Source organism: Filicampus tigris, chromosome 3 (genome assembly GCF_054856515.1).
Source record: "Filicampus tigris isolate MCC_2025a chromosome 3, RoL_Ftig_1.0, whole genome shotgun sequence".
In the NCBI taxonomy this organism is placed as follows: Eukaryota; Metazoa; Chordata; class Actinopteri; order Syngnathiformes; family Syngnathidae; genus Filicampus; species Filicampus tigris.
Genome location: NC_141219.1, coordinates 27,256,464 through 27,278,888, shown reverse-complemented (window position 1 = coordinate 27,278,888; position 22,425 = coordinate 27,256,464). Strand labels below are relative to the sequence as shown.

The following is a 22,425-nucleotide window of genomic DNA, read 5'->3' as shown; positions in this document are numbered from 1 at the left end:
AGAGAAGAAGAGTAGAAGTTAACATGTTAGCCATGCTAGCTAGTCCTTAATTATACACTATAATAAATCCCTCGAAGAAGTAAGCGGCCGATTGGATGCTGCAGCGAAGGGCGGACTTACATGCGATTCACAATGACACGAGGCTGCACACTGCCAGTGCCGTGTTAGGCTGTTGACTCGGGAGGTTGGGGGCAAAGTACAAGTTACCAGTTTTGGCAAGTTTGGGCGGTTTTAAAAAACGGTGACTTTTGTGGTAAATTGTGGTATACCGTCAAAACGGTATTCATCCCATGCCTAGTTTCTGTCTGTGTTTGCAAAATGTAATGCTCTGTGGAATAAAACCATCTGATCCACCACAGTGTGTGAATGCAAATTGTAGGTCCTCTAACCCAGAGGTTGGCAACTAGAGGCCCGGGGGCCATAATTGGCCTGCCGCTCATTATATCTGGCCCTCCAGTGATGTTGTGGTCTTTTCTTGGTCTAAAATTATGTGGAGAGATTTGTCTCAGATTTGTACCAGCATTGCTGACATGTTTACAAATGACGGCATCATTGAAATTGAAGGTGATACTGTGGCCTTCATTTTTTTTGCTGTAAAATGTTTAGTCAAGTGCATTTTAAAATCGAATCAAAACTAGACACCGTGCTGAGTTACACTAATACTATGAAACTACCTATAAATACTAAAAGAAATACTTAAACATATTTTACTTTTCTTGGGTGTCAGTCCTTTGTAGCAAATATTGAAATCATATGGGTAAAATTAGGGAACACTGTTCTAAAGAAAATTAAAATAAACACTTGAATTGGTTTTTAATTTTGTTTTTATTCAACATTAATCCAAAACGTTTTGTTTTGCTTCGCTAATATACATAATTTGATCTAAACATTCAAAATGTGGTATGCACCGGAATGAAAAAAAACCTTTAGATGTACCGAACAAGGTTTTGACCCGATGCCAGCGATATTTGTCATTTTGATTATTTAATTATTTTTTAAAAAATGAAAAAAAGACAAGTACGACAGCCGTGCTGGACAATACAATTATCCTGCTTTTCAACCATGTATAAATTAATTTCAGTTAGTAAGGTCTGAACCTGCAGGGAATGTGCATGCAGGTAAAGGTTAGCAAGGTTACAAAAAAAGGTTTCTCACAACAAGCTGCAAGTTGACTTTAATGCAAACTTGATTGTGATCAAACTGAAAATGCAAATTGTGTGTGTCCTCTCCTCTGAGAGGACACCAAGTAAAAGGTCATGTGAGTGTGTGTGTTTCTTTTTTAAAGGTTCTTACCAGCTTGTTGGAACATGACCATAGTTTGCGGTGTTGTATGAACAGGCAGAGAGCGGGTCCGTTGCACAGAGCTGTGGGTTCGACTAGGCATACTGTTGCTGCCACCGGGATTGGCAAACCACAGACCCTGTAGAAAAATATAGAAACAAGACCATTTATAATCAACTTGTTGAAAACAATAAAAAACTGTCACAGTTTTTAGGCAAACCAGCTCATATGCATCCAGCCACTATACACATCATCACTTGCTATCAAAGATAATTTTACAGTAGTTAAATTCTTACAAATCCAAACAGTTGGGTCTCGGGGGTGTGTTAAATTAGCCAGTGGAGGCTTCACCCAAGCACGGTTGGTTTGAAGTTTGGACACGGAAGGCTGAACAGCTCCTGCCGCGCAGGAGGGAGTTGCTGAGTCTTCAGAAGTCCCCATAGCATCACAAAATGTTGCTGGATTAGTTGCTAGTGGCCCTCTTGCAAAAAATAATCAATAGAAGATTTGGAAAAGTTGCTGACTATGGCAACAGTCACTATGATGGCGACACAGAAGAATGTCACAGCCTATTTATTAAGACATCTCGGAATCTAAATTTTAAAATGTCTCCATTAAAGTATATATATTTTTAAATGCCTTAAATATTGATACATTATCCATTTACTTCCACTCATGTTCCAGCAATGATACTTCTTAGGTTAATAGAAAACTACAGCATATGCTCTGTAATTGGATGGCAACCAGTCAAGGAGGTACAAATAACACTTGCCCAAAGTCATCTGTAATAGACGACTTAAAGCAACCTTCATGAGGATAAACGGTATTGATATTGGATGGATGGATAGATGAAAGTACTGCAAAAATGTTATTTGTAGTATTATTCCCACAATTCCCCTTGAGAAAATTGATTGATATGATTTGGAGGTCGACCAGCATTGTGTTCAATATGGGAGGTTCCACTTGCTTTGCATTTCATATTCTCTAGCCTCTGCAACAAATAAGTATAAAGATGATAAAAGAACAACTGTGAGATTGTGTGTATGTATAGGTTTGTGTGCTGATAATAAGAGGCATAAAAAAGCACTTCATTTTCTGTATAAAATACACAACTATCCATACTAATACTAGATCAACCTGTGGAAGACATTGTTTCTTTTTTATTAAACGTTTAATTTTTTTTGCTTCATATTCTTTGCTAATTAGGGCTGCAACGATACATCTATTTAATCAATGTATCGACGTGTCGCCCCGCGATCTAGCTATATCGCTAGACATAGACAATGATGACAACATCATTTTTATAAGTTACTGATCAATTGAATCTATATAATTAACAAAGTAATTTTATACTCAAAATTCCCAATGCCCTTTTATTTTTTATTCAGTTTTGAATGCTACTTTTAATACATTTGTATAAGTTTGGGACGTCATCTCTGATTGGTGCTGGAGTTTTACTACTACTACTACTAATAATAATAAATTTAATTTACAGCGCACTCTACATTTGTGCAACAAATCCCAAATAAACAATAAAAAAAGTAATACAATTAAACCACAGATAAAAGAAAAGGGGGGTTTAATCAATAAAAAGTTTATAGATAAAATCGCAAAAATGAGCAATGAAAAGCTTTTCTAAAAAGGAAAGTCTTGAGTCCTTTCTTAAAAGCATCCACCGCCTATGCGGCCCTAAGGTAGTCAGGAAGGGCATTCCACAGACAGGGAGCAGGAGCCTCAAAAGCTCATGGTCTCGAGCAGAGTCCTGGTTGGGGTCAGAGGGTGCAATTGACCTGACCGGGTTCTAGCTGAGGTATGTGGGTGGAGGAGCTCAATGAGGTAGGCGGGGCTACACCGTATAGACAGTGATGAGTGTGAAGGAGGATTTTGTACTGGATACTGAGGTGTATAGGAAGCCAGTGCAGAGTGCGCAGGATGGGGTGATGTGTTCAAATTCATGCACTTCCATCAGGACCCGGGCAGCGCTGTTTTGGACATATTGTAGCCTTTGAAGGCTCTTGCCATGCAGGGATCCCGATGAGAAGTGCGTTACGGTAGTCCAACCTGGAGGAGACAAAGGCATGGACAAGCCTCTCAGCGGCAGGACGGGATAGAGATGGCCGGAGTTTGGCGGTATTGCGGAGGTGAAAGAGAGACGTTGTGCAAATATGATTGATGTGATTGTCAAAGCTAAGATGGGAATCAAACATGACTCCAAAAATTAGTCACGGAAGGAGAGAGGGAGAAATTATCGCAGATAAAGGAAACAGAAGAAATGAGGGAGGAACGAAGCTGCAGAGGGATGCCGATGTGAATAATAGCTTCTGTCTTGGAACTGTTTCACTGTAAAAAGTTGTTACTCATCCAAGCCTTTATCTCCTCCAGGCAGGAGTCCAGTTGAGTGACAGAGGATGGGGGAATGGAGGTGGGAGTGACTTTGAGGTAAAGTTGTGTGTCGTCAGCATAGCAATAAAATTGTATTCCATGCCTGCTGACGACACGACTGAGGGGAAGCGCGTAGATGTTGAAAAGGGTAGGACTGAGCACAGAGCCTTGGGGGACCCCACTGATAACAGTGTGGGAGGAGGATTTAGCGTCCTCCAGGGCTATGAACTCTGTCCTTCCAGTAAGGTATGACCGAAACCATTGAAGGGCAGTGCCAGAGATACCAATGTCATATTGGAAGCGATGTAAGAGAATGTGGTGATCAACTGTATGAAAAGCCTCCACAGAGATGGCAATCCAGTCGCGGACATCCGTTCAAAAGCAGATGACATGCGGAAGTCTCCCAGCCATCACTGAGATCAGTTTTTCACCGCAACACAGTCCCAGCTAAAGAGGCACCTGGCGACGCCAAACAGAGATGGAGACGGTAAAATTAGCTGCTGCAGGGTGTAATTTGCCGTGTTTTCTGAGTCTGCGGGTGTGGAGAAGTGGCGAACAGTCAACGCCAGCATCCTCTCCATTCCACCAGCGCCCAAAAATGTACACGAAGCACGCAACGTAGATTATAATAGATCAACATAAAGTAGATCATGGTGGCGGGGAAGGAGGACATTTTGAAAATTAAGTAATGCGTTTGTTTCTGTGGAAACATATTGGATTTTTTTATTTTTGCTAGAATATGGAAAGAACTAGCTTGTTCTGATCTCAATGGTTTTGTTTTTTACATTTTGGAATCAGCAAAGCTGAGTTGGTTACAAAATAAAATTCAAATGAAACTGCGTTCTACTGTGTTTAGTTGGTGTTACCTTTAATTAATATAGGTTCATTTATTGAATGGCTGTTGTTACCGTGTCGAAATATTGTGTCAATTGCCTTTATCTTATTGAATTTTATTGTTCCGAAAAAGCAATATAATCGCTTTGTGTCGTTAATCGTTAAGCCTTATATCAGTCAAAAAAACCCTATTGCTAATACAAAGGCTGAAATCCAGCAGACAGCCATGGACATATATGCAAATAGGAAAAACTGTAGACTTTCATGGAACCGGTTGTAAAAAGACAGCTACTGTAGTAGGCATCCATGGTAACAAATTAAATTAGAACTCCTAGACCGAGACTGTCATGGTAGGCGCAGAGTAGCAGTCTTTGTATTAGAGTCAGAACTGCAAAAAGCAGTTTTTCAACATCCCTTCAACACTCCTGTATGGACATCTAGCCGATATAAAATGGACAGTCTCCGATGCTAACCACACAAAATTCTAACTGTAACCTGCTTATCATACCTCCAGCACTACAACTTCCCCCTCCCCTTGCTCCCTCTGCAACCCCCCTCATGGCCCTCCAGTGCCGCGAGCTAAGGAAAAACAGGAAATGCCTATGCACTGTTCTCACTGCTTCTCTCACTCTTTCTTTCTCATATACAAACGTAAATACTATCTCTATCTCTCTCTCTGTCTTTGCCCCTCCCTCACCAACACCTCTGCCAAACTATGACTCACATATCTCTCCCTAGTTTCCTGTGAACACATCTACAATACAGACACACAAGGAGGTATGGGGAAAAGGAACTGAGGTATTTCCTCCAATTGTATGGGATGAGTATGTGTGAGAGCGAGAGACCTCGGTTTCCACTGAAAGCCCAAACCAAAGTGTGCCAGGATGAGTCTGAAAGAGCTCCACAACTCCTCCTGTTTCAACGCTCAGCACTGACGCAAGGTTTGTGGTATGTGGGGTGACTTCCCTAAAGTTCCATCCACCTCATTTCATTCGTCAGACGCCAACACTACACCCTTCTCCTTTGTCTGTATTCTTGCAATATGGAAAAAAACCCACACACATTTTATATGGGTAAGTCATGACGAAGGTTATTGGCTATCAATGGTTTTATATAGATTAGGGGTGTAACGGTACGCTAAATCACATTTCGGTTCGGTATATTTTCGGTACAAAAAAACAGATTTTTAAAAAAATACATGTTTATTTTGAAAAGATGACATTTTTTAGAAAAAATAAATAAAAGCGGACCATTCGGGTGATATTCTAAGAAATTACACCAGAATAAAAAATACACTAACAATAAAGATCTCTTAATTTAGTGAATTATTAAGACACTGAAATCTTTAAACACTCAGCAGCAAAAGCCTATGACACATCTAAGTATTCAAGTTAAAGCCAAGTTGTCATTACAGTATATATATACACTTTTTATGATTAAAAAATACATACAATAACAGTTACAATTATTGCTAACTATATTAAAACTATTTTTATAATGAAAACATTTTTAAAGGTCTTTATGGAATTTTATATACTTTTTAGGCATTGAAATCTTTGAATGTTCAACAGCATAACGAATTGGGTTATCTGTGTTGTGGTCGGATTTGTGTGTTGCTGAGTTGTGATGTTTCCGAGGTTCATGAATGCATCGTTCAGCAAGCGAGTTGAGCAGCAGAGAAAGAAGAGCGCAACCAGTTGTACTTGGATTAATAAAAACGTGATAATTAAACTACGTCTGACGGCGTGTTCCTGGAAGACGCAACAATATGATAAATCTCGCTATTTAAGTTTGACGTTTTTGCTCCCTCGTTTGAGAAACATTCACAGTCGGATGATGCTGTGCATGTTAGACGTGCTATCCGCAACATAGCCGCCCATCGCATGTAGCAATGTCGGCACACAACTTTCGGACTTATCCACGCACCTTTCCCCATCGGCGATGGGGAACAGGAAAGCCAGAATGTTCTCAAACCGCGGTCTCCTGTTTGGGAACATTCGAGCTCTGGCTCTCACTGTTGTGCCGCCACTCTCGAATCCCGCACGCAACAGTCAACGTCCGTGCGTAGGCTCACTCTAATAAGTGGACCGAACCAAACATGGCATACCGAAACGTATTAATACACCCAAGTGTACCGTTACACCCCTAAAATAAATAAATAAATATACACACACACACATATATACATATATATACATATATATATACATACATATACACATATATACATATATATATACATATACATATATATACACATACATATATATATATATATACATACATACATACATACATATACATATATACATACATATACACATACATATATACATATATGCATACACGCATAATAGACTTCAGTATAAATGCCACCAATATGCCAATCAGTGAAACAAAGTATATATATATATATATATATATATATATATATATATATATATATATATATATATATATATATTAAAAGAAATACCGGCATTTTGCCATCACTGATGTTACATATAAATATTTTTTATATATTATATATTTTATATATTTATATAATATTTATATAATTGATCGTAATTAATCTCAATTCGAACTCCAAAATATGCCAAATTTTTCTGTAAATTGTTGTTGGAATGGAAAGATAAAAGACAGATGGATATATACATTCAACATACCGTTGATATGTAATGTCTTTTTTTATAACAACAACAAATCCTTAAGTGATGAAAATTAAGATTTTTAAATTAAAATGATTAACATTCTTTTGTAGTAGACAGTATGTTTATTCCCTACAAAAACAAAAACCCAAAAGGGCCTCAGAAGAGTGACAGAAATATTTCAAATGTGTGCAAATAAAGTGTGCGTATGTGTGTGTAATGTACACATTTATATGTGGCCCTTGTAATATTATTATAGTTTATGTTTTCCGAGTGGTCTCTGAAGTGCACACGAATGTGATTGGCTCATTATGTTATGCTGTGCTATGCTGTAGGTGGTATCAGCACGTCGTGTGTTCCTCCTTTAAACTGACTTTATTAACACAAAACAAGACAGCCCTCTTCTCTACTTATCCTCAGTCGCTGAGGCAAACCAATTTATTCACATTTCTGAGATTTAAAGATGCCCTCTTTCTGGATTTTCCATCGTCGAAGACCGCGGCGCGGCAGACGGCTGAGTACGTGCAGCGCCGTCCGTCAACGCTCTATTCTGTGGTGCCGCCCTTCACCACAAATACATGACAACGGTGCGCTGCAAGTTCAGAGCGAAAAGCACTTTTAAGAGCCGCATGAAACCGGGCAAAGAGCCGCACCCGGCTCCCGAGATGCGGGTTGGCCAGGCCTGATATAGCGCCTCCATAGTGGTGAACGCTGCAACTGTACTTAAAGTTGCTACCACTATGGTCCTTGTCTAGTAGTGGGTTTAAATGATGGCATTTTAAAAATGATCTCAACTTTTATCCAGTTGTTTCTGCCTTTGTGTGCCCTCCTCCAGCTAGTCTGACTCACCTGTCTCCCCTGCTTGGGGCCTGTGGGTGTGCTGCTGCTACTGCGAGGCGTGGGTCCCAGCAGGCCACTGCTGCTTAGCAAGCCAAGCCTTGCACCTGGTAAGCTTCGAGAGGGCATCTGGAACTGCCGAAGGCTTCTTCGTGCCATAACACTGCTCCCAACACAGCTTGTGGTGGGGAGGGAGTTGGACTGACCGAAACCACGATTGCTACAGGACAAAACATGTCATGTCTCATGTATAGGGCTCACTTCAAAATGCATCCACCATACTGTATACAGTACTGAATACACAATATATACCTCCTCTGTGTTCGGTAACCTGCAATGTCAAGGAGCGTTTTTCTCGGAATGGATCTGAACAGCCTCTGGACCTGCTGTTTCCATGACAACAGCCTCTTCTTCTGAGTTTCACTAAAGGACTGATGGTCAAGGGAAGACAACAGAGTTCAGTAGAGTGCATGACAGAAAGTGAGCTATTATTAGCTGTGCATCATTCAAAATAATGACAGACCACTTGAATGTTGTCATTTATGCTACTGTTAAACTTTACAGGTACATGACATTTAAGTTTCCCCTGTAAGTGTATTAATCTATTATAGTTACCTAGATAATCATTAGTCCTTGAAGAATGCTGAGTTAGTTAAAGGGGGAAATCAACCCAAACACATTTTTTCTAGAATATGTTCCCAGCAGGCCCACTAGTTGAAACACTGCATTCCGATTAATATTGCCTTTGTAGAATATGAGTTAAGCAGCAAAATCCACCTCTTTTTAGCCACCTAAGGCTGACCTGTTTTCTGAAACTGAGCTGTGATTGATCGTTACCTAAGCCCTGAGTAGTTGTGATGTCATTTTCAGACAAAATGGCCGCCCCCGAGATGGCTAAAAACCTTCCTTGAAAAAAATATGTTAGGGTTGACTTCCCTCCTTAAGCAAATACCTCCATTATCTACAGTAGACCAATTTACTAAAATGACGTACGAACAAATCCAACACTGGCGAAATCAAACCGTGTTGGACATTTGTATCCTATTGTCAACACGTTTTTTTGTTATAGATATGTGTGTCTCAGAGGGTAGTGTGTACCTCATGTATAAGACACTTGTCAATGAGTGTCAGGTAGGAGCTGATGTTGTCCTCATCTGACCTTGAAACCAGTAGCTGAGTGCAAACTGAGACAAAGATTGGAAGTTATAAACTTCTTTGTGGATAGTAATTAGTCAAGGCTAATTGAAATGAACAACCGCATCATCAACTCACCTTTGCCCATAACGCGAGTGAACTGGCTTGGCAGATCCCCCTCTGCAATGACACTTGAGCTCGCCTCAGCTTCTCCTCCTCCTCCAGCGAGGTGGGACCCAGGTGCAGAGCTTTTGGAATCTGCGTTCATGGGAGGGCGCTGCAAGGAAGTGTCCTCGCCACCAGTGAACGCCTTGATAGGCGTCATGATCATCTGATGAAGTTCTTGCAGTGGTACACGCAGATTGCTGCCCTCTAATACATCCTGGTGGTGGGAAGGGACACAAAGGAAAGAGATGCAGGGAAATAGATCCAACTGACTTGTAAAGAAAACATGATGAGGTGTTATTTTACTGTCAATGGTTAATTCATTGGTATACAAAGTTTTCATTGTGTCCACATTTGTATCTTATAAACTTAACCAGCCCTATTAGCGTCAGTAAATTTTGCCGGTCCGTCATTCGTCATTCGCCAGTGGCCGGCCATCCGTCCATCATCGTCAGTCCATCATTATGTCGAGCCGAACCAAAACTGTAATCGTCACTCCGTCATCGTTATTTTAAACGCCAGAAATGATGGATGCATTGTAGTTGAGTGCAGTTATTTGTTCCGTATCATCATCCAAATTTACATAAATGTAGGACCTTGGCTAGAGTGTGTACGCAAAATAACAATGGCAGACCCTGGAACTAATGCACTAGGAACTGTTTCTTGTATTTTTTTAGATGACAGGGCCTATAGAGAGACTGAGACCACTGACACTCATAACCACACTGCATCACAATTTAGTCCTCAATTAGCCTAACATAAAGTCAGTACTGTATGATTTTTGAAGTGTGGAAGGAAAGTTGGTCCTCACGCGAGAACATATTAACTTTGAGATCTGAATGCAGATACCAAACTGAAAGGTCTTACCGTGATGCAATAGTGTTATAAACCTCAATTATTAGTAATAAAAAAAACTTTTTTCAGACGCAGGGGAGGAAGGCCTTCTTGTTTTTACGTCATGATAACACGTACACAAAAAAACATACAGGTAGGCAACTGACCTTTTCTAGGCTGCGCAGCAAGTTTTGTCTCTCTTTTAGCTTTTGAATGCTAATAACAATCTTATGTCTTGCTCCTTTGGTGACTTTCTGTAGAAACAACAACAAAGCATCAAAACATATGCATCTTTCAAAAACGAGTCAATAACGTGTAAGGTTAAACAATTTTTAATTTTTTTTTTTAATGAAGTGCATTTTTTAAAAGTAGATTTTGACTCAAGGCCCAAACCTTTTGACACTAGCAATACAATTACTTTGTATAACCAATGGTCATTGTGTACCTGTGCCTCCAGTTGCTCTTCAGAAAGTGACATCATTTCATCATAGGTCATGGTAGAAAACAGCGCTGCATACTTATGGAGACGGAGACTCTTCAGCCATGCAGGAACGTCTGTGATACATGCACACACGCACACAAATGCCTGCATTTAAGGGTACATTGTGAATGAATACAAGAATAAAACAAGTATCTTTTTTAAAGAAACATCTTATTAAAAGTTGGTATTTATATTTGTGTGTTTGTAGATAAGTGACCAAAGATGGATTTGTAATTAACTCATCAAATTTTGGGACGTATTGAGTGAAAATTGATCATTTCTCATGGTATGCCTGATGATCTCTCATGGAACACCTCTCATGGCTGGGAATGTCTGGACACAAATAAGCTATGGTATTGGTTAAATTCTCCACCCATCCATCTTCTGCTTATATGAAGCAACGAAAATGTGCACACTCACCCATTCGCTTAAGTTGGAAAAAATTAACTTTTATCTCAAATGGGCTTTGACAATGTGTCAATGTCACTCACGCACAGCATCCCGTACGGGTGGTTTTTGGATCGAGATTTGGGAACAATGGAGGAAAAAATGTATCTATATAACTTATTTGCTGTCTGTTGTCACAGAGAGCTCAACAGCCAGCTATCAATACCTTATTACCACATCACGCGTGGCAGCAGGATAATAAATCAGTTTCCAACACTGGCCTGGATTGAGACAAAAAAGGAGCAACCGTGGAGAATGGGGAGTGAGGAAGTTGGCGTATCTGATGAGTTTGTTGAACTGATTACAGCTGATGAACTGTCAACCAAGATGGATAGCCAAAGCACCACAACCACCGGCCAGCACAATATTGAAACTATTTTTTTTTCTGTCAGAGGAGATAGAGGACCCCCTCAGCCCCTCCTGTTCTTCACTTGAAGCAAGCCCCGCGTAGTTCCACCACAAACACATGCGAGACAGGGGCGGCGAAGCCGTATTTCGTGTTCAGTCTGAACGTGGCACAAAGGAGCATGGTATCAGATTTGGAAAGTGATGATTTTCATAATATGCTAGTTCACACTAGGTTGCAAACTACTTCTGTGAGTTGAACATTGTGGCTTGAAGAAGCCAACAGAACCACATCATCTGCAAAAAGCAGAAAGGCACCACTGAGGCCACCAAATCGGAGACCCCTCAATGCCTAGGCTATGCATAGAAATTGTGTCCATAAAGGTTAGGAACAGAATCGGTGACAAGGCAGATTGGCAGAGTCCAACCCTCACCAAAAACAAATCCCACGTACTGTGAACCCAACTCGGGCACTGGTCATACGGCAACTGAACAGCCTTGTTCTTACCTCACAGCCTTGTTCTTACCTAAGTTTTGCATCACAGCAAACGCTGTGCCTTGTAAAAATGAAAGCTTTCAGTGTTGCGCAGTAGCAAAGATGCATTGCGAAAAGTACAAACCTCATAATGATCAGGTTTGTAACTTGCTTTGATTTACATGAAAGAAATCCACCCTGCTTTCATAATGCTTCTCTGTTAAGTAAAGGTCATATAACAGTTAAGAGTTTCCCATTTCCCTCATTTTAAACCTTCAGAACATAAAATACTTTCTCCAAGAGGGACAAAATAGACTTACAGTAGTAGTCACGTCAGAGCAGAAATGGGAAATTCAGGTCAATAAAATAAAACTGCCACAGTTTGTCTTAAGCCACAGGTGCTTCAACTCAACTGAGCTCGTTTACCTGAGTAGAAGCAGCTGTGGCTAAAGACAAACTGGCAGGGTTTTTACTTTCCGGACCTGGCTTCCCCATCTCTGTGTCAAAGGTCAACATTTCTGGTTACTGTTAGGTAACATGGACTTCTCCTCATTTCATTTAAATCAGAATAACCCCCAGATTACTTTTACTGCCTGCTGTTGACAATTATTTTACTTCACGATTATTTTACTTCTAATTATGGACACACCTCTGACGCAGAATATTTAGACCATATTTCAGTGTTTTTTGGCAGATGGGGAGTATATACTTCACCAATTGGCGTATTTTATTGACAACAAGCTTGCATGAACCTGGTACATTATATCCAAGATATGTGGACTTGTTTCGGCAGATATCTGATATATAGTAGATTTGTAGCCACATTTAGAAGAGGCCTGAGTCCGATCTGAGGAGTTCTGGTTCCATGCATTTTTTTCTATTTACGATACCATGACGCATATTGAAGCTCAGTTGAAGCAACCACATTCCTCCGTTCAAGTTTGTCGTTAATTGACAGCTAAAGCCACCCAACATGACAATCATCATGCGGAGGGAGAAAGAGAGAGAGGTACGCCGCTAAACAGCACACACACATGCGAGAAATCCACTTTTGTGTTAGTGACAGTTGCCAGACACACCCATGTGTTGTGAAGTATATACGGAACACAGATTGTGTTCTACAACATTACGTGACCATATTTACAATTTCACAATTAGCAGTGGATAAATTAGCGGAGATTGTTGTAAAAATGTACGAGCAGCCCGTGCCTCGCTGGTCCATGCCACTGAATGGGAGTGAGCCTCGCCTTTCAATATAGCCCCACTTTCCTCATGATTATCACCCACATCCTATTTCTGTAGTAATGCACGTCTTCATTGACTGCCAATACAGTATATTTTTGTGGATTAAAAAAAGTCATTCATACAACGCAACATATTGCATGGGGAGCCTCAAAACGCGATCCAGGCTGGCATAGTTCACATTGCTGAGAGTCCACACATTACATTACATCACACCAGTGTATACACAAATATCTTCATGTGCAGGGGTGAGTGGTTAAAGTTTTTTTTTAAGCCACAGAACACATTCCTCCCTTTTCTGAATTGTGCATGAACGCATTTTTTTTTTTGTCAAGATCGTGTATAGTGCGCCGGTGTGTATGGCGACACACTTGACACTTATTTTCCTGTTTTTGGTGATTGGTGCTTCGTTGACGGACACTCTGCTGTTGTATGATCGGCAGTCTTTGTTGGACTTGCGGTACTGCGTTGGTGGTTCGGATGTGTTTGAGCATGGCTGGGAGAGGACGTTGCCTGCTGACATCGTGGCGGACCTTTTTCCGTGTCCATGCGCTCCCATCACGGCGGAGGCGGCGCCGTGGCAAACGTGGTGGCCAGCTGGCGCGGCTGAAAAGGGAGCTGATGCACGCTTCGTCCCCTTCTCGCTCCCGGACGCATAGATGTACTCCACTGTGGCGCATCCTCGGACGCGGCATGGATCGCGAGCTTCTCAAGGAGCTTCCCAAGGCTCGCCGATCAGAGGAGATACCCGTGCCTGCTGCTCCCACAAGGATTGCATTGTTGAACGCCTGGTCGTTGCCGAACAAGTCATTTATTCTGAGGGAGCTATTTCTTTCCAATGACTTAGATTTCCTCTTTCAGACGGAGACTTGGACTGGCGCCGGTGAGTGCAGTGCGTTGCTTTACCGACTATTACCGACTGCATGTTCTTACTTCGACAGTCCGAGAACTTCAGGTCGTGGTGAAGGAGCAGCGACTGTTTTTAAAAACAATGTTTAAAACAAACAAAACAATTTTAAATGTAAACAGTGTATATTCGCCACACCATTCACCAGCTTTGAGGGCACTTTCTTTGAAGTTGCCAGTGCCGTCATATACAGTACCGTCCTCACAAATACAATGAGTTTCTGAATGACTTTTCTAATCTTCTTGCCAAAATCATGCTGCTATATGATCGCATCCTGTTTATGGGGGACTTTAATATTCATGTGTGCTGTCACGGCTCAGCTTCAGAAAACAGGCCAGCCGTGATTGGTCGTTACCTGGGCCCTGAGCAGTTGTGATGTCAAGTTCAGTCGACAAAAGTGACAAAATGGCCGCCCCCAGAGATGGCTAAAAACGGGTGGATTAACTCTTATTCCACAAACTCAATATTTATCAGAATGCCTTGTTTCAACAAGTGGACCTGCATACAACATATTCTTGAAAAAATATGTTTGGGTTGACTTCATCTTTAAGACTCATTGACTCTTTCAATTTGGTGCAGTGTGTGTCTGGCTCCACTCACAGGCAAGGATACACTTTGGATATTGTCCTTACCTTTGGTCTCAAATTTGAAAGTGTTGGAAAATGTGCTTTCTGATCATATGACTGTGACTGCTAGTGGGCGCAGGCGCCAGGTTTTTCACCCCCTCACTGCTAGTCGGTTCTATGATGCCTTTGATCGGTTTTGGATTGCCTCTTCCAACGCAGAGGAACTCAGCACTTGGTTCCATTCATCTTGCGTTAATATTTTGGACTCTGTGGCTCCATTAAAAAATATTAGTTAGACCGGAGCCATGGTTTAATGAGAGTGCTAGTGCAGCTAAACAGGAATGCCGCAGAGCTGAACACAGGTGGAAAAGAGACAGGCTGCAGTTCTCTGATCAAATCCTAAAGGACTGCTAGCGTCGCTACCAAAGAAAGGTGAAGGAGTCCAAGAGGGAACACTTGTCAAGTCTCTTTGGGCAAATCACCATGCTCCACGTACTCTATTTAAAACAATTGATTCTGAACTTTAGTCCCGTCAGCCGATTTGCACGGACTCGTCCCCTAGAAAAGTGAGATAGATTTTTCCAGATTTTCGTTGACAATGTTGCTACAGCTAGCGCTTTCGTTTCAAATGTCACATTTGACCCCTCTGTCCACGTTCCTTGTTCTGCAGTGCTGGATTCCTTTGAGGCGGTTTCCTTGACATTTTTGGAGGATGTGGTTTGCCATATTAAGCAACCTGGCTCCCCTTATGTCTCCGTTCCTCCTTACTTCTTTAAGGAGATTCTCCCGAGTATTGGTGAATCGGTTTTGGTCATTATCAACGGCAGCCTGTCTTCTGGTGTAGTCTCCAACATTTTAAACATGGTGTAGGGCAACCCCTGCTTAAGAATCCTGGCCTTGATCAAGGTGTGCTGTCAAATTTTAGACCCATTTCCAATCTGCCTTTTATTTCTAAAATTCTGGAAAAGTGGTGTACTCAGAGTACCAGTTTAAATCTTTCTTTGATGAACATAATGTCATGGAGGTTTTTCAGTCAGGTTTTAAGATGATGCATAGCACAAACTCTGTATCGATATTTTGTTTGTTTTTTGCAGTTTCTCACCTCCGCAGTATCGGCTAGTGACAGAAATGATAATTCATGCGTTTGTTACGCCTTGATTATTGTAACGTATTGCGTTCTGGTCTCCCCATGTCTAGTATTAGAAGTCTGCAGTTAGTTCAAAATGCTGCAGTTAGACTCCTGGCAAGGACGAGAAAGTTTGATCATATTACCCCAATACTAGCCAAATTGCATTGGCTACCATTCCACTTGAGATGTGATTTCATGGTTTTGCTACTTACATATGAAATATTGCACGGCTTAGCACCTTTCTATCTCGTTGACCTGGTGGTACCATATGCTCCGTCCCAAAACATTTGTTCGCAAAGCCCTGATCTTTTAGCACTCTCTTCTTAGGGAGGGTGCTAGGTGACGATGACTGAATTGGAAGTCACTGTCTGGACTTTGCAGCAACTAACAACATTGGAAGTTGACCACCTCATCAGAGGCGGTGCTATGGATATTTCTGCATTGACCAACTGGGCCGGGACCCACTTCACTCAAGTCGTCTTCAGCGCTTCATTTGACTGACTTTTACACTTTACACATTGCAACTAACATTGTATCGCATCATAATATGTGTTAAATGTTGCCCACTCGGCATCCAATGCAGCATGATCATCATGAAAGGGGGATTCCCCCATCTGCGGTCCCTTCTCAAGGTTTCTCATTTTTCCCCAGTTGTTTTTCTCTTGAGTTTTTCCTTGCCCTTCTGAGGGTTAAGATCAGGGGATGTCCTTAATATTTGTCAACTGTGGGCATGTGAAGTCATTTGAGATGTTTCTGTGATTAAGGGCCATATTAATAAACTTGACTTGACTTCTTATTTAAAAAATACTTAGTTTTCACTGAACCCATCGTCATTATCGTATTGTTATTGAGATATCTGGCAAAAATGTTGAGATGTGAAACTTTGGCCATGTCGCACAACTAATATGTATCAAGATGTACCAAAAAATTCTGCCTTTACTATGATAATGATGGGTTTTGATTGACAGAAAATAAAACCCTTCCGACTCACCCCTCATGCCGCTGCCCTCCTCATGGAAGGAACTGCGATGTAGACTTAAAGCTCCTCCCAAACTGGCCTCTTCCAGATGCTCACTTCCTCCACTGCCTGAGGAAGCAATGCTGCTTTGAGGGGAGAGGGGTGCGTGATCGGGGGCTGGGCCTCTACTACTACGTAGATCTTCCTGGGACAGCCAGACCGGACCCATGGGATGGTTGCTTGGGCCACTCATTGGTGGAGTTAGAGACACTGAGCGCTTCAGAGGACTGTGCGGCTGGTTGCCACTTCCACTGGTTAGGACTGTGAGACATAAGACACGTAAGGTTTACTCCTGTGTACAAAGAAATGGTGGCCAAAACAAAAAAATCTTTGTAGTACTTCCAGTGTTTGTGCACTTGACTCATAGTACTTGAACAGAAACGCCCTATTGTCTGAGACACCCCACCCATTTATCAGCTAATGAAGCTTCAAATACTACCTAGCAATCCATTTTCTGTACCACTCCTTGGGTTTGTGGGTAAGCTCGAGCGGTCGCTACTGAATTTGGGTGGGAGGCAAGGTACATCCACCCTGGACAGGTTGCAAAACTGAAATACTAGTCAAGCTTGCTGAAAAGTTTTGACTGGAGCGTAAAGTGCGGTTACACGTGTATGTTTTTTTTCCTGATAGCTGTCTTGTCTTTTCGAGGTCGCGCGTTGAGTGTCAGTTCTTTTTGTTGGATCAGAATGTGCCTGTTTTTAAACAGCGGACACTGATTAAAGTCCTGACATGCCACTATGTCATTTTCAACAGTAGCTTTTGATTAAACAGACCAAAGAACAAAGTTTGTCACATTCCTCATTCCATAATACTTTATGTTAAGCACTAAACTAGGCTCATAAACACATAGGTGGGCATGTCAGTCTGTCAGTCATCCTTGCGTCATTATTTCAGACCGGCCCAGTCCATCCCAGTCATGCATAAACATCTGAAGCTACTATTGGACACGCACATCTTTTTCTATGTATTGATTCAGAAATAACGCAACCACAGTGTTGAAAGTAAGTAGATATTTTATGCGCCATTTTAAACCGCTCCAGTTTTTATTATATAACAAAAAATGAAACATCCCAATAATTACATGACCCATTTGATCAAGAATTGCAAGAGGAGCACTCCAGAATGTTTTCCCCAGGCAGGGAAGGCAGGTAGTCTGGATGAATTGGTGGAAAGCCAAAGCATTGATATCTGTGATGGGCTAAGCTGCTTCCAACACTCCTGTCTCTTTTGCCATCCTATATGTGGTCTTCTTACTGTTGGCGCTATGTATAGTACGTCATGGGCCCTGTTTAAAATAGGTGCCCAGCTAACATTACATGTTCCAGTCCCTAAATATTAGCCATTTACCCTAAATACAGTCTCCCACAAAGGATGCCTTACAAGGGAAAGGCTGTATGGCATGCTCTGCTGTGGCTTGGGCTCGAGCTCAAACTATGAGCTGGGGTCAAGTGGATGGTCCCATCAATAGCACACATGACGATGTGGGAAAATAATACTCTAGTACTAGTAAGAATGATCATAACCACTGGAGCTACGACTTGCTTTCCGTTACTAATTTAGTGCCAAAGAATAAAAACTTCTAATAATGGTTGTACAAACATATGGCTCACAAATTGATCGTTGTCAATGTGGCATAAAATAGAAATGACACACAATTCTACTAGTTTGTCGACGGGTGTTTTTCAACATTTGTCCAGTTTTTTTTCTTTAATCCTGTGATCTGGATCATCAGTTCTGAAACTCTGTGATTGTATGTGTAGGTCTAAGGCTGCAAGCAGTCAAAAATATAAGATGATATTTCTCGGTGCCGCCAGCAGGGTTTTAAATATGTCTTTATTTATAAACCCTCAGCTGTTTCTTTCATGTCCCAGCAAGAAAAAAAACAGAGAGCCCTTGCATTCTTGTCTGGAAATATCCTGCCCTGACCATAGTTATGCTTAGTTTCAAAAGGCCAGCCTTCTCACTGTGTTGTTGTTCATATCACACAGTCGCTGTAGTGACCTTACAGTAAGGTTTGACGTAAATGCAACTGAATGACAGATGGTAACAGTGGTCACTGTACAGCAAGTATGCCATGTGCTGTAGTGTCAGACTGGCAGGCAAAACTAAACTCGGGACGCAATTCAAACTTGAACGGCACTAAAAAAAAATATTTTTAACTACTGATTCCTCACAACCTTAAGTATATGTAAAAGGTTATCAAAAACTGCCTGCTACCTTAGGTCAGGTCAGAACTTTGGTAATTTGTTTCTCTCTCAAGTTGATATACAGAGTTTCCACACTTTTCGTGGGTTATACGTTCCAAGTCCCCTCTGAACACGTTACACTTAATAAATGTAAAATTTAAAATCCAAAACGAACAATAAGTTCTCGCATAGCAGTGTAGCCAAAGGTTCAATCCTGATGGATTAATGTGCCTTGTAAATTGTTGTTGTGCAAACCCAAAGTTAGTTGCCATGACTACCGCTGCATCGTCTTCATCTTCTTTTAAAGGAGACGAAGAAGAAGCAACTTCCGCTGGAAATATGGAAGTAGTTGTGGAAACTAACTTTTGTTTTGAACAACAATCATTTAAAAGGCGCATTAATCCACCAGGTTTGTACATTTGGCTACAATGTGACGCGTGATTCTAGTTCAGTTAAGACGTTGTAGGATAATAAGGAAAATTAAAACATAGTTATTGCCGACATTTTGTTGTAATGTTTTCATCTTTGAGTATAGACAACATTTTACCAACATAGCCCGAGACAGCTATTTGTGTAATGTGTGAACTCCAACGTGAGTGATATGAAGAACTCGTAAGAAGGTGTGTAATGCAGTTAAGACAGGGAGCGCATAGTTGTTGCATGAATGAAGACAAATGTACCCACAGGTTTGTATTTGTATGGGCTACTATCACCTGTGTGCTGCTGAAGGATGGAATAAAGACTCCAGTTTAATGTGCGTGACAACATCCTTTCTATCTAGTTTATATTTCCACATGCTTAAAAAATATGGACTGAAAAAATTATAATTGGCCACTCACTCACCCCCGCACTTTGGGCCATTTCATACATGCCCTATATGCTGTACGTGACCTGTGCGAGCTTATATCGGTTTCTGGCTCCCCATACAAAATGTACTGTACCATTTTTTTAATCCATAAAAAGTCAGTCAAGGAATACGCAGGTTGTGCTGTGGTTTGTGTTTCCCTTGATATTTAGGTTTGTTTGTTGTTATGGCTTGTTTTCTTGCCCTGCGCGTTAGATCTTTTTGTTTCCACCTGTAGTTGTCAACCCGGTCCCTTGTGTCTTCCAATCAGCACCCTCGCCCACTCGTGTCTTGTCCAGGTGCTCCCTGTTGTCTCGTCAGTTGGCTTGTATTTAGTCCCATGTTTTTTTTTTCAGTCTTTGTCGGATTGTTGTCACTGTCATGTTGTCTTGTTTCTCCTTGCGGTGTGTTTTGTTTTCTGGTGTTTCTTTGTTACATTGAGTTTTTTGTTAATAAATAGTTTTGTTCAGATACCCTGATTCCCCCTGCTTCCTGTATTTGGGTCCTCTGCCTGCAATCATGACAGTTTGCTTCAGAAAGAGCACATGAGTGAAAATTCTTTGAAGGTGTGGATATATTGAAAGGCATGGCTTGCTCACATTCACCTGACTGTACCCGGTGCGGTACTTACTGCTTGCGTACATTTTTACCACAAGCTTAGCTATTTCATCTCCAGGTACACAGGGTGTCATATTACACAGAGTGTTACACTTGAGAAATTATTGTTGTCACTATGGAAAGGTGCTAGGAAAGCTAATGTTTTTTTTTTTTTACATCTATGGAGAAAACTAGGGCAGAGGTGTGGGTGCATGAGCTTGTATAAAACTATAGATAGAAAATCAGTTCATGATAATTTTGGTTGTTGCTTTTTACATTTTCTGTGTATTCAAAATCCAATTTGTTGCAGTCTAAATCTTAAAATTTTGCCTACATAGAGGGAATACATTTCAAACAGAATTGCAAATTTCCCCATTGTAGAGTAGTAAAGGTTATCATTTTATATGATTTTGCGTGTTGAAAGAAAGCCTTCACAGTGGCAAAGAATCTGTCACAGGTGACTATTAGTGATAACAACTTCAATGTGCAAAGAATGGTGAGTGAAATATAGTTCTTGCATGATTCACACTAACAGGTCAGAAATGTTGATCAGAACCAGGACAGAATGTCAAAATGACAGCTAATTAAGGAGAGTACACTTACTGGCATTGCCACCTCCACCAGTTCCTAATGTGTTGATGGTTGCTGGTACAGAGGATGACGGGTAGAGAGGCAGGTGTCCATTTTCACAGCCCTGCTGCTGCCAGCCTCTCCCAAGCCCCGAATCTCTGCTGCTTTGCCACCCATTGAGGCGATCGTCTGAGCCGTAGCGCTGGTGGTGATGCAAAGTATATAGGTTACCTGAAGAAGAGCTGTTGGTGGAGGATCCCGATGATGTAAGGGTAGACGGTGGAGTGGACTGATGGTGATGCGGGCCAGCAGGTGATGGCCTTTCGAGTGAGTCTCTCGTGGCAGCGGCCCTCTCCTCCAGGTGGTTGAGCCATAGGGCCAATGCGGCACGGTCCTCCAGGGAGGTGGCAGGGTGGATGAGGGCATAGGACAAGAGTTGGCGAGACTCCTCCAGGTGGCGGCCATGTTCAATAGTGTGCGCAAGGATGCGTGGTAGTAGGCGCATATACTCGCCCTTGGCTTCTACATTGCCCGGTTTGAGCAGCGGCAAATGGGTGAGTACAAGTGAGATGACCCGTTCTTTTGGCTCGCTTTGCCACTGGCTGATGACCTCTGTAGGAAGACAGAAAAGAAGAAAAAAAAATAATTGGCGCACACACCTTTAAATTGTAAATAAATAAATAGAGAGTTAAATGAATATAGTATTCTTATTTTGCCTTGCACTGCCACTGATTGTTGACTGAAAATGACATCACAGTACCAAAGGGCTCAGCAGCAAATGCCACGTGATCAAACCAAACCCATCAAACAGGTGAGCCACGACGGTCGTTTCCACGAACGCAAAATTCATCAGAATACAGTGTTTAGACGACGACGCTTCACCACCTCCGACGTCGGATTGGTGTATCTAGGCCTTTACACATTATTTTCAAATAGCTGCTGTCACGTGAACGGAAATCAGCGATGTACGGCATACATGTTTGAGAAGGTGTTTCCACCTGTACAAATGACCCCGAAAGCATACACCTTGACAGGTATGAGTTATGTGGAAATTAGATCGATATAAGATATGCGGCTGACAAACAAACATACAAACAAACAAGAAAAAATATCACCTCCCTGACTCCAATATTGGATATTATGTAGAATCTAGTGTTTCAGTATATCAGAAGATGCTACTGCAAGTTGGTAGCACAGCTGAAAATAAATGAAAAGATGACGGATGACTTCAGCGTCATGCACTGTCATTGGTTTATTTTGCTCTCTAAATTCTTCCTCCAAGTATTCTGCAAAAGGAGACTGTACTATACATAATTTTTGAGGTCATGGAGCTATTGTTGTCTATGCCAGAAGGCTGTTGAGCCCTGATCTTGGACAAGAGCTATAGATACCAAAAGGTCAGGGCAACGGTTTTGGGAAGCCCAAAACAAAAAAAAAAAACAAGACACAGCCATACTTCCAGCTTGGGAGATATGCGGCTGCGTGAATATGAGCACTGGTGTC

The 22,425-nt window shown here is 41.5% G+C and overlaps 1 protein-coding gene across 3 annotated transcripts in view; it reads right to left on the bottom strand.

Moving 5' to 3' along the window:
• Positions 1 to 22,425, bottom strand: part of samd4a (sterile alpha motif domain containing 4A) — an 80,551-nt gene that overhangs the window by 25,317 nt on the left and 32,809 nt on the right. The window contains exons 1-10 of one of the 3 annotated variants that reach the window (XM_086026253.1): positions 21,154 to 21,435; positions 20,956 to 21,083; positions 16,699 to 16,986; positions 10,561 to 10,670; positions 10,283 to 10,369; positions 9,255 to 9,498; positions 9,081 to 9,166; positions 8,295 to 8,413; positions 7,995 to 8,202; positions 1,294 to 1,420 (exon numbers count right to left, since the gene is read on the bottom strand). In XM_086026253.1, coding sequence (XP_085882379.1) covers positions 1,294 to 1,420; positions 7,995 to 8,202; positions 8,295 to 8,413; positions 9,081 to 9,166; positions 9,255 to 9,498; positions 10,283 to 10,369; positions 10,561 to 10,670; positions 16,699 to 16,986; positions 20,956 to 21,083; positions 21,154 to 21,296 — 1,540 coding nt within the window. In that variant the 5' untranslated portion in view covers positions 21,297 to 21,435. Of the gene's footprint in view, positions 1 to 1,293; positions 1,421 to 7,994; positions 8,203 to 8,294; positions 8,414 to 9,080; positions 9,167 to 9,254; positions 9,499 to 10,282; positions 10,370 to 10,560; positions 10,671 to 16,698; positions 16,987 to 20,955; positions 21,535 to 22,425 lie in introns of those variants that run through there. The other 2 variants (XM_086026251.1, XM_086026252.1) reach the window with 2 other exon arrangements.